This window comes from Xenopus laevis, chromosome 1L, assembly GCF_017654675.1.
Source record: "Xenopus laevis strain J_2021 chromosome 1L, Xenopus_laevis_v10.1, whole genome shotgun sequence".
Taxonomy (NCBI): Eukaryota; Metazoa; Chordata; class Amphibia; order Anura; family Pipidae; genus Xenopus; species Xenopus laevis.
This window is the reverse complement of record NC_054371.1, coordinates 200417809-200431113: the sequence shown is the minus strand read 5'-3', so window position 1 is coordinate 200431113 and position 13305 is coordinate 200417809. Positions and strand designations below refer to the sequence as shown.

Sequence of the window (13305 nt, the reverse complement as noted above, 5' to 3'; positions counted from 1 at the left end):
GCCACCTAAAACAAAAGCAAAGATCTGATTGGTTGCTATGGTCAATATTTCCAGAAATCTCTCCAATTATTTATCTAAAATGTTGGTAAACAGAGTTGACAGCAAAAGTTGGAACTTAAGTGTATTGTGTATTCACCAACTGGTTCTCTATTTAGTAATGTTCTGCAATCGGAACCGAATACGGTGATATTTGGTGCTATTTTTTAGGGGTGTTGTTCCGCCCTGTAACTTTTCTCTGAACCTGGAAAAGAAAATGCCAGCGAGTTTTAGGGTTGAGTCAGATGTTGAGTCAGATGCAGATCTCCAGTTTGACTTGAATCTGTAGCAGCTGGCAGGGCAAGAGGGTGATGCATACCCCCCAACATTTTGAAAATTGAAAGAGGGACAAAACGTTTTGCTGAGCGCAGCAAGAGACCTGCTTATCTTAAATTGATACAATTGTTTCTTTACTTATCTTAAATTGTAACAAATGTATCTAAGGGCACCTGCCACTTATTCTTGGCACTCTGCCAAAGTCAATTAAAGGTTAACCTTGTAATTGGTCTTCATTTTTTTTTTTTTATATAGTTTTTCAGTTATTTGCCTTTTTTTTGGATTCTTCTCAGCTTTCAAATGGGGGTCACTGACACCATCTAAAAACAAATGCTCTATAAAGTTATACATTTATTGTTATTGCTACTTTTTATTACTCATCTTTCTATTAAGGCCTCTCCTATTCATAATTCAGTGTCTTATTCAAATCAGTCCATGGTTGCTAGGGTAATTTGGACCCTAGCAACCAGACTGATGAAATTGCAAACTGGAGAGCTGCTGAATGAAAAGCTAAATAAACCACAAATAATAAAATGAAAACCAACTGCAAATTGTCTCAGAATATCCCTCACTACATCATACTAAAAGTTAATTTGAAGGTGAACAACCCCTTTACGTTTTGTATCTTTTTCTGACTGTTCAGAGCAGGAGATCAAAGAGAAAGTCAGGAATTTCAGTAACAATCCCAGACTGCTGGCTGAGCTTTCAAAATCAGGACTGTCCTGCGAAAAATGGGACAGTTGGGAGTTGGTTTATGCTAATATAGACAGATATAATGCTTTATTTAGAAATATATATATATATATATATATATATATATATATCTATATATATATATATATATATATATATATATATATATAATATCATGTAAAGCAAGGCACTCACAGGTTTTAAAATATGGTGAAAAAGAGATAAAGTTTATTTGTTATTCCCACGTTTCGGACCTTTGTCAAGGAATGACCGAAACCTTGGAATAACAAATTAACTTTATCTCTTTTTCACCATATTTGAAGACATGGGAGTGCCTTGCTTTACATGATATTATATATATATATATATTTCAATTCATGTAGTCTGTATTGGAAAGAAATCCAAGGACCAGCACTACCCTCTGTGTAATTTTATTATTTCACATACATCTCATGCAGTTCCAACATTAAAAAAACCTTAATTATATCTTAGTTGGGATCAAGTACAAGCTACTGTTTTATTATTACAGAGAAAAGGAAATCACTTTTAAAAAATTGGATTATTTGGATAAAATGGAGTCTATGGGAGAAATTCGGAGCTTTCTGGATATCGGGTTTCTGGATAAGGGATCCTATACCTGTACTCACTCTCTCTCTCTCTCTCTCTCTCTCTCTCTCTCTCTCTCTCTCTCTCTCTCTCGCTATATAGATATATATATATATATATATATATATATATATAGTAAAATATATATATATATAGTAAAATCGTCCGCACTCTCACCCTTTCTTTTACTGGTGCACGGTTAATTTGTGTCCATATGATGTCCATATGATGCATAGAAGTGCCAGCACTTCCAGTTTTGTGATGTTTCGGATCCTTGATAGAAGATTGATGCTGCGTTGGATTCAGCATGAAGTGAAATAAAAGTCAAAACACATTAAATCATAAAACTGGAAGTGCTGGTTTGTATATCTATCTATCTATCTATCTATCTATCTATCTATCTATCTATCTATCTATCTATCTATCTATCTATATATATATAAATATATACATACATGATGACCTGTCTAAATTTTTGTAAACTATGTGGAAATGTAATAAAAAAATTGCTAAAATATGGGCAATGCAAAAAAATGACTGCTTTATATGAACAATATTTCTTTTGAACTAGCTTTTGTGAACCCAGTAATTATTTTTTAGCCCCCATCCGCCAAAATTTTATAGTTTGCACAACTGCACAGTATATGGACGACATTTTTTTTTTCCATTTATGACTTTCATTTTATTTAACCTATGTACAGTATGTAATGCATGGGAATGGGTTTGTTCAATTAAATACTTAAATGGGTTGTTCACCTTTAGATTAAGTATGTTGTAGCGAGTCACATTGTGAAGCAATTTGCAATTGTTTTTCATTTTTATATTTGTGGTTTTCGAGTTATTTAGCTTTTTATTCAGCCGATCTCCAGTTTGCAATTTCATTAGTCTGGTTGCTTGGGTCCAAATGATCCAAATCAACCATGCATTGGTTTCAAGGACAGACTGGAATATGAATAGGGGAGGGCCTGAATAGAAAGATGAATAATAAAATGTAGCAATGACAATAAAGTTACAGAGCATTTGTTTTTTTTAGATGGGGTCAGCGACCCCCATTTGAAAGCTGGAAAGAGTCAGAAGAAGAAGGCAAATAATTCAGAAACTATAAAAAAGGAAAAATGAATGCCAGTTGAAAAGTTGCTTAGAATTAACCATTCTATAAGATATTACAAGTTAACTTAAAGGTGAACCACCTCTTTAATGAGCCACCAGTAATTAGGACACACAGAAGGGCTTGTTTGCTATACATTAAGTACAGCCCCCTTGACAACAATTGAGTGCGCTTACTCCTGCGCTCCCCTGCGGCTGAACGGAAGGAAGCAGAACGCAGGGGAACGCAGCAAAAAACGCCCGTGTGTAAGAGCCCTTACTCTGGGCCTTCACCCCGTTCTGAGCCACTTAACTGTCTGTTCCCCTGTTGCACAGAGAAAAGTACAGAGAACCATATTGGGCAGCTCTGTTTCCTGCTTAGAATAGAGAGAGATAGATACAAACATGAATAGATTTTCATTAAGTCATGCTTATCTTAGTATGAAACATTCATTCTAAATAATATTGTTTTTTTCAGGCATGGCTTTCCCTGTAGATATCCTGAATAACTGTAGCTTTAACGTACTGGAGAACTCAGCAGATGACTATCTGGCCGACCTGCGCTGTGCTGATCCTGACAACCCAGAGTATTTCTCTCTAGCAAATCACAGTGAGGTAATAATAGTGCATTGAGTGCCCCCAGCAGGCTCTGCTCTACGGGCTGTTCTACAGCAGGGGTGTCACTGCGGCATTTTTCAGATTGATGAAATAATTGTGTGTAATTTGTCTACCACTGGGGACCAGCTAAGCTGTTACAGAGGCATTTTAACACAGCAAGACTAGTGTAATAGGGTTTCAAGATCAAACAACTGGTGATTGCAGTAATTAATCATGTTGCCAGTAGGTATATAAACCCAAAGACTGACTGTATACTTATTACCTAACAGGGTAATAAAATTCAGAGTTCGCCCACTAAAGCAATAAATAAATTTCCCATTAATTTTTGCATGCTGGGGGAGAAAAGGGGATTTAGAGGTGAGAGGGCCTTTTTATTTTTATATTGAAGCTCTATATGTGAACAGAACATGAAGCAGCAGCAGCTTATAAAGGATGTTCAACGGGATATTAGGGATTCATTTCCCAACAAAAAGCAACTTTTTTGGTACAGACTGATGGCCTTCCTCATACAGTAAATACAGCAGCACACTGCACTGATCACAATCAACAAAAAATTGAATTTTCTTATTATAAATATATATGTGAATGTTGGTAAATAGTCTCTAAATGGGAACAATGGGGCTTAGTTACACCGTACTCTGGACAAAAGACTAGAATGGAGTGCCCAATGTTAAAGGAACAGAAAAGGTAACTTATATAATATTGCTTTGTAGGTCCAAATCAGCCTTTCTACAGTTGGTTTTGTTCCTCTCTTTGGTGGAGACCAGTCACACAAAGTCCTTGCTCTCTTTGCACCTGAGGATACACTAACAGGTATGTATGTATGTATGTATGAATATTTTTTATTTTATTTGCATTGGGCTGCTTGTATAGGCAGTGCTGTATATTCAGACACAAATGTTTATTTTCATGTACTGCGGGTAATGGTACTTATTCATAGCTACAGCCACAGTAGTGTCAATGTTCAGTGGAGATTGTTTTTAAAGTGCCTAATGGATATCTGCACTTCTGGATCTGAATAGTTCCATATGCTCCAAAATCCTTATAGTTTAAGGGCACAGCTGGCAGTAACTACATTTGCTCCCCGGTTCTCCCATCAGCATTCAATGCATTTTGTGATGTTTATGACCATATGGAGGTAGGGCTTCCTCTAACACCATGAACTGTGAAAACTCTGCTTTCAGAAAGTATAATATTTTAGGGATTGAGCTTTGTGGTATTAATTAGTAGGGATGGGCGAATTTTTTCGCCTTGTTTTGCCGGAAAAATGACGCCCATAGACTTGTATGGCGGCGTGCGCCAAAAAAAAAAAAAAGACGTGCGTCAAAACAATTTCGCCACGCGACAAAAATGTTTTGACGCCAATAGACTTTAATGGGCATATGCGACATTTCGCCGGCGGCGAATTCTTGGCGAAACTAAATGGGTCAAATTCGCCCATCCCTATTAATGATCCACAGTGAATCCTTGCCCCATACAATATGCATTCTGAAGCACAGAGACATTGACCAATGCATATTGACATGTAACTTCTTTTGCATGTCCCAAAAAATGTCATGCTTGTTGACTTTGATGTGATGAAACCACATGTGATTCTCGTGTAACAATATAATGTCCAGTATAGACTATCCAATATACAATTTAATTGAAAAATCACAATTGCTGCTTGATTTTGTCTTATGGGAGCATATAACAGACCAACTTCTGTTAGGGGGTTGATTTCCAGGCTACTGTTGCTCAGAAAATGCAATAAAATCCCATACCACATGTATCAGGTCCTGGGAATGATATGATATCAATTTTCAAATTTGAAATAATCAGTGTCAGTTCAACAAAAATTATTTATTTTCATTTTTTTTTGTGTTTCGTGGAATAGACCCACCCCTCTCGTACTTTAGGGATTATACAATTAAGTAAACAATGTTTTTCAGTACAGTTATTCACCCAGTGATAATCTGGGGAGAACTGTGGTGCTCTGACCTATATATTATTTGCCCATGAGATCTTCATACTCAGTACATTAGATTAACTGAAGCAATAAATGCAGCAGGACCCAAATTCTATGAAACGCAATACCAACAAGAAGCAGCCAGTCTCACACAGAGGATATATTCTAATTTACAGTCATACCAGTATCTTCCTTCAACAATTACATTTCTACTTGAAATAATGTGTAATATAGAATTGTAATTAAACTGTATTGACAAGTAGAGTAGATCTGGAGATAAACAGAAATATTAACAAGGCAAAAACAACAGCAGTTTTAAAATATGTTGTATTAAGAAAACTGAGCAAAATGAACAGAAAACTGGGCAGCGCTAATCAGAAATGCTTAAAAGGAACTTCAGATATGGGTATTGGACCTGTTATCCAGAATGCTCAGGACCTGGGGTTTTCCGGATAACAGGTTTTTCCGAATTTGGATCTTCATTAAAATCATTTAAACATTATACCTTAGTTTAGATCAAGAACAAGGTACTGTTTTATTATTACAGAGAAAAAGGAAATCATTTTTTAAAAATGAGATTATTTAGATAAAATGGAGTCAATGGGAGATGGGAATTGCTGATCTGTTTATGCACCACTGGTGTACTATAAGGACTATACAGTTATATAGATGATTGTCTAGTAAAACTATTCAACCAGCGATAATGTTCTGACCTACATAAGGTTTGTTCCTAAAAGCTAAGTATGTTTTGCAGTTCTCCCAGTGCATTAGACCTTCAGATAGTAGCTACCTTGCCTTCATATGCAGAATATGTCTTAAAGGTTATAAAGACATTTTCTAATGGTAAAATAGTATTTTCTTTGTGTTGCAGCTGTGGCTTTCTACCTTGCTGATCAATGGTGGGCTGTTGAAGACATTGTGAGAACATCCAATCCTTCACGGGAAGGCCTCCATCAGGTTATTATCCCATACTTGTAGGGCAGTGAAGTGGAAAGACGGTGGCAGATGGACCATTAAAAATGAATAAGTTATGCTGTTTATGAAAAGGGTAGCACTGGAATAAAAAGTGATTTTATTGGCAAATTTGGAACTTTGGTTACATCTAGCCTAATATGTGCAATTATGTCGCAGTAAGTCTTATTCCTATATAAAAAAATGAAATACAGCATATTTCCCTGCTCAAAAAATATACAGAATCCCTACACATGAATTTGCCTCTAGCAAAGGTAATAAAAGAATCATTTGGAAAAAAAGGGTTTGCTAGATTGGCCAGCTTTTTAATTTTGTTTTCCAATAATCTTTGTGCCTCGTAATTATGGTCAGAAAAGCTTTTCTCAGCAAGTGGATGCAGCATTAGCAGATCGATCAGTGAGAGGCATTACTACTTCTTACTGTTTAGATCTGTTGCTACAGTGCAACCATCCTATTAGCTTGTGTATAGCTACCATTACTGAAACTACCAATCTGCTACCCTGAATAACAACTGCCTTGAACCTAGTAACTTTGACTAACAAACCTTTTTTCTACCTACTGCCCTTAGAAACTGTACATCCAACCATCTTTGCCCTCATCAAGGTTTGGGGCAGAAAACTCTATTCTTATGTAAATTGTGCACTCTTTAGTAATATGCTATAGAAAGTGGTTAAAAATCTGTGATAGTACTTTTGACTTTTGACAGTGTTTTCTTAAAGTTAATAAAAAAAATATTCCCCTTCAGTTTTGGTACTTGATATTTCTATGTAATAGCAATGATGACTTATTCATTAAACAGGAATATAGAATTAAATATGCATCATCTTTCTATTGGAAAACAGAAATCAGTAGTCCATGTGGCTTTAAACCAATATTTAATTTGCAGGTCAGGACTCTGGGAGAGCGAGTGGTTCTTTATGTCCTAAATCGCATTATATATCGAAAGCGAGAGATGGAGAGAGATGAGGTCCCTTTTCTGTGCCACGGCAGTTCCGATTATGCAAAGATCTTCTGGAGGGAAGGAGAGGCTGTTGGATTTTATTCTGTCAAACCCCCTGGTCAGTTGTGGTTTTGTTTACAGGGCATCTCCTCCCATGAGACAAGGTGAGAACCTTGTCTCAGGTGGCAGTGAGCGGCCAGTTACCAGGGACAGCAAAAAGCCACCTATGGTAACTCTTAGGAGCTGATTTTCTGTTTCTTAAAACAGAAATTCAGCTCTGCTAGTGCTATATTGCTCATTGCACACAGGCAGATTCGGGGAGATCACAAGGAATATAGTTAAGGACCATAGAAAGCATGGACATTAGGAATACAAGGATAAGCTTACCGCTTTCCACAATGGGCCCGGGTGCTCATGCTCCAAACCCTCAGCAAAGGGGAAACATATACAAATACCTCAAATATCAAGCTGACACTATTCCGGAACCCCCAAAAAAATGAGATGTAAAAGGGCAATATTTATGTAAATATATATTCCAGTTTGGTAAGATTGTTTAATATGTCATTCAATTTGATATAAACTATCTGTTGCTTAAGTATTCATTTTGGGGGTATAGTTTTCCTTTAAAGAATCTCACCAAACTGGAATATATATTTAAGTAAATATTGCCCTTTTACATCTCTTGCCTTGAACCACCATTTCGTGACTCTATCTGTGCTGCCTCAGAGATCACCTGACCAGAAATACTACAACACTAACTGTAACAGGAAGAAGTGAGGAAGCAAAAGGCAGAACTCTGTCTGTTAATTGGCTCATGTGACCTTACATGTGGTTTGTATGTGTACACAGTGAATCTTACGATCTCAGGGGGCGGCCCTTATTTTTTAAAATGGCAATTTTCTATTTATGATTGCCCAGTGGCACATACTACTAAAAAAGTATATTATTATGATAATGGTTAATTTACATGAAGCAGGGTTTTACACATGAGCTGTTTTACTCAGTATCTTTTAATAGAGACCTACATTGTTTGGGGGGTATAGTTTTCCTTTAATATGCCACTTAATATGATATGAACTATCTGTTGCTTAAGTGTTCATTTTGGGGGTATAGTTTTCCATAAAAACGTGGAGTGGGATTGGGGGGGCAGCACTGGGGCTACTAGCCCTGTAGCATCAGTTTATATTACAGGCCAACCTCATTTTCTGCTGGATAATTAGTGACAACCCCTAAGCTTAGCTTCTCAACAGCTGCTCAGAGCCCACTGAGCATGTGAGTGTTGCAGACACTTTCCAAGATGGTGACCCCTGTGACAAGTTTGAAGTCCTGGGTCATTGCTGCTATTGACAAGCTGAAACTTTAGGCTGGTGCAATAAGTTCAGTATATAAAATATGCCATTTTTAGCCATATTCATTTTTAGTGTTTAGGGGTTTTTAAATTAACTTTTATGATGTAGAAAGTGATATTCTGATATTTTGCAATAGGTTTTAATTTTTTATTATTTGTGGTTTTTGAGTTATTTGGGTTTTTATTCAGCAGCTCTTCAGTTTGCAATTTCATCCATCTGGTTGCTAGGGTCCAAATTACCCTAGCACCATGCATTGATTTGAATAGGAGACTGGAATAAGAATAGAAGAGGGCCTGAACAGAAAGAGGAGTTATAAAAAGTAGCAATAACAATTCATTTGTAGCCTTATAAAGTCTTTGATTTTTAAATGGAGTCAGTGACCCACATTTGAAAGATGGAAAAAGTCAGCAGAAAAAGGCAAATAATTCAGAAACTATAAAAAATAAAAAATAAAGGCCAATGGAAACATTGTTTAAAAATTTAAAATTACTAAAACTTAAAATAAAGGTGAACTACCCCTTTAAACAGCCCTATAGCATAGAAAGAAAGACAAAATGCAGAGAAATATTTTGCCAACTCTGTAGTTTTTAGACAAATGGGGACAGCAGAAAGAGAGTGCTAATTAAATAATAGCAAGAGATGAGTGGAATCCATAATTTTTCGATTCAGTCGGATTCAGAATCCATCACAAAAGAGTTGCCGATTCCAAACACTAATTTGCACATTCAAATTTGAGGTGAAGCAAATCATTGTATCATCTGTAGACAACATATTTAGCGTTCAGTTTGCCCAAGCTCTAAAATCATGCCAAATACCAGCAATGCGGTTTCCATCCAAATCCTTCATTTGGTGGACCCATGATATATATATAGGCAGTACAGACATGTTGAACTACATTTGGAAAAGTAGCATGTCCCTGTGCCATTCCTATCACTGAGTTGAGAGAGAGAGAGAAATAATTTACAGTGTTATTTGTGAGTGTTGCACAGTTGACTGAGAGAACGGAGATGTGCATGTTTAAATGGTAGTGCTGAGATAACATGATCTCATTACATTCACAGGGAGTATGTGTCCTGCTTACCTCACTCAAAGTTATCAGCTGCCTGTTCTGGATACCATGTTTATAAGGAAGCGATACCAGGATAAGGAATTTGCCCTACAGATACTGGAAGACTTTGTCGATTCCTTCACTGAAGAGAACCTTGGTCTGAGGTATCCTTTGTCTGCATTGATGTTTACAGGTAACTGCTTGGAGGCTGCGCTGTAACTGTGCTGTAGGTTCAAAACAGTTCTGGAGAACAGAGAGCATGTATGAATACTATTATTAGTATAGTTATCAGTAGTATTATTCAAGTTCCAGTCATATGTAGGAATGCCATTTACTTTCAGTGGTAGTTTCCAGCATTTGATTTAGAGAATCTTACGTTAAAGGGATACTATATTACTTTCAAAATACAGTGAAACCTCAATTTTACATACCCTGATTGTAAGTTTTTCTGCATTTTATAATGTTTTTTTATTTACAAAATGTTGACCTGGTGTTCCCATGAATGTTATAACAGGTATGAGATCTGTTATCTGGAAATCCGTTATCCAGAACGCTCTGAATTATGGAAAGGCTGTCTCCCATAGACTTCATTTTATCCAAATAATCCAATTTTTTTAAAAATTCTTTCCTTTTTCTCTGTGCTAATAAAACAGTATCTTATACTTGATTCAAACTAAGATATAATTAATCCTTATTGGAAGTAAAGCCAGCCTATTGGGTTTATTTAATATTTACATGATTTTGTAGAAGACTTAAGGTATGAAGATTATTAATTGCGTAAAAATTACAGAAAGATCCCTGATCTGGAAAACCCCAGGTCCTGAGCATTCTGGATAACAGGTCCCATACCTTTATTAGTGAAATTAAGAGGTTTAAAATACTAATACATACTTTGTATGCACCTCATACAGCCATGCACAAATCATTTATTGAGTTAGGTTGTGAAATTGCACATGCCTCCCATAGTGTAACATTAACTCTTGCCATTAAAGGAGAAGGAAAGGCATGTTATTCTTGGGGGTGCCAAAAGTTAGGCACTCCCAAGTGATTGTATTTACTTACCTGAAACCCCGAGCCGGTGCTCCTATCAGCAGAACTGCACTGCCCCAGGGTTATACCATTAAGCACAACGGAACGATCCGTCTTCCGATTCCCTCGCGCGGCTGCGCATGCGCAGTAGAACGAAAAGCAAACTAACTAAAAAGTCGGCTATTTCATTCAACTGCGCATGCATTTGTCCGGGAAATTTGAAGCAAGAAGAAGCCAGAAGAGGATCGCTCTGTGGTGCTCACTGGAATAACCCCAGGCCGGTGCAGTTTTCTGTTTCAGTTAAGTCAATACAATCACTTGGGGGTGCCTAACATTTGGCACCCCCAAGTGCAGGATGCCTTTCCTTCTCCTTTAACACAGTAAATTAAAAATGTGTCATGACTGAATTAGGGTAGGTGAGAGTATAAAACTGAGTTATATATGATCCAACATATTCCATCATTCTATTTAATGGCACAGAGACAATCTTGTAGCCACCTTTGAGCTTAAGAAGCTTTTCTACTTCTCTGATGTTGGAAGTTGGACCCTTCTGTTTTGTAATCTTGGACAATACAGATTTGGGTCAGTTCACTAAATATATTCTTGTATGGTCTCTGCATTTCAGCCTGCAAGCAGTATGTAGAAAAGTACCCTGGAGACCGGGAAATCTTGTGGGAGGTAGAAGGAGTTGGTCACTGGTTCCAGAGGACTCTCATTTCAAGTTTATTTCAGAAGAAAACTCAGAGATTGTCAGGTATAAATAAAGTAAATATGAATGACCTATAAAATCCCATTGGTTTTCAATTTGTTTTTATACTGTACTAAATTTCTTCTTGCTGTTGCCATTAGCTTCCAACGTTTGCTTTTATGTTTCCCAGGGAGGTCTAAAGAGCCTTAATTAGCGATTAACTTGTACAACTGTTCAGCCTCCTGCAGTTTGTAGTGTGGAGTTGGCATGCTTTCTAGATTATTGCAACCTACTTTTTACCTTGTAATCCTTACCAAAAGAGAGTGTGCAGTGACTCAGGGATGCAGCAGAAATAATTTTAATCAGAGAATCTTCTTGCATCTCAAATGAGGAATGGCCATTAGCACCAGTAACAGGGGCCGCAAAGTAGAGGGAGTTTGGGTAAAGCAAAGAATATATCTCAAAAACCTGTTATAATTTCTGCTAAAGAAGATGTGTTGTTATTTAACTTATTGCAGTTTGTAACACTATAACTGATAAAGGAGTGTTACAGAAAGCTTCTATTTTTAAAGAAATGTCTTTTCTATGTGTTATAATATTAGCACCATTTTGTTATGAGTGCTGATAAGGCATACCCCTGATCTTCATGTCTGTTTTCTGGAGAATTCCAGACGTCACCCCTTTGTCTGCAGGCCAACTATGCTGCCTTCTATAACCCATCTACAGAAACTTGGAATCAAGTTTTTAAAACAGGAATCATGACTGCCTTACTAAAAATTTCTCTTTATGAATACTAACAGGCTTCTCAGTAGCTATCCGTAATCACTCTGTCCTCTCAACTCTATATTTCATTGGCCTCTGTGAGACTGTTCATCTGTCGTTGTCTTCTCGCCTTTACAAGAGTGTTCCTACACTGGAGCATTCTCATTTCTACCACCGTTTTCTGTAGGAGTCCTCTGCACCTTTTTATTTTCTTGGCCTCTCAAATAACGCTTACATTTTTCCTTAGCACCACACAATCCTAATGATACTCAATGTACTTCTTGTTTCACATACTCATCCTAGCTTTCTCATTAATGCCATCCTTGTCCACTTGTGTGTATCAGTGCCATATTATGTCTGAAGAAAACATTTTGTTTAATTTTATAACAGTATGTCTGACATTTTTAGGTGTAACTGCAGAGACTTCCAAAAGTGATTTAGACACACTGCAACCAGAACCTGAACCTGAAATAAAGGATCCAGTCTGTGAAAGTCAGAGCGAACCCAGCGAGCCATGCTTAGCAATGGATATCCAGGTCTGTTTTTGATTTAGTTAAATTCCATGTCTGTTCTCCATCCCTAAAAAAATGATTGTAATAACAAACAGAGCAATATTCAGGTGGAGGGGTCAGGGCTTAGTAAGGCGGTACAAATACTTATTCTTTTAGTCATCTACATTATTGCAGAGTGAAGCTGGCTTTGTCTGTATATATATATATATTCATATATGAATTGTTGGCAACATTTTCTTGAGATGTTCATTAAAATCGGAAAAGAGACATCATAGAACATTTTATTTGCACTCTGAATGTACACAGCATGAGATGTTTCATGTCTCAATTAGAAATAACATTTATCCAGAGGTATAAAACGAGGTTCGACAATAACAACTTTTTTTTACTGTAAATTTGCCTCAGCCCTGACATTTCTGGCAGCAGATCTCTGTTGGTGGCATTTCCCTTACCTAGACAGAAATATTACCCTCAGGCAGGGCATGGGAGATGGCTGAATGTTTGAAAGTTTTAAAAAAAGGGTGGATAAAGTCAGGTTTGGACTGAGTATTAAAATTGGCCCTGGCATTTTAGGTACACAGAGGCCCAGTCAGCCCATACAGAGGCCCGAACAGTCCCCGACCCGCCCAATAAATACTGGATAAAGTAACATTAGGACAGATTTACATCAGGGCAAATACATACAAGTATTTATATCAGATGACAATGAGAGCTGCAGACAGGTTATTAGAGAAGGGTTTTG

General features: G+C 37.0%; 1 protein-coding gene across 4 annotated transcripts in view; it reads left to right on the top strand.

Annotated features, from left to right (window-relative positions):
• fam169a.L (family with sequence similarity 169 member A L homeolog) overlaps positions 1-13305 on the top strand; it is a 43787-nt gene that overhangs the window by 25429 nt on the left and 5053 nt on the right. For 3 of the 4 annotated variants that reach the window (XM_018265261.2, XM_018265268.2, XM_041568848.1), the window contains exons 2-8: positions 3176-3312; positions 4029-4128; positions 6135-6220; positions 7122-7293; positions 9586-9765; positions 11227-11355; positions 12460-12587. In XM_018265261.2, coding sequence (XP_018120750.1) covers positions 3178-3312; positions 4029-4128; positions 6135-6220; positions 7122-7293; positions 9586-9765; positions 11227-11355; positions 12460-12587 — 930 coding nt within the window. In that variant the 5' untranslated portion in view covers positions 3176-3177. The remainder of the gene's footprint in view (positions 1-3175; positions 3313-4028; positions 4129-6134; positions 6221-7121; positions 7294-9585; positions 9766-11226; positions 11356-12459; positions 12588-13305) is intronic. The other variant, XM_041568851.1, reaches the window with a different exon arrangement.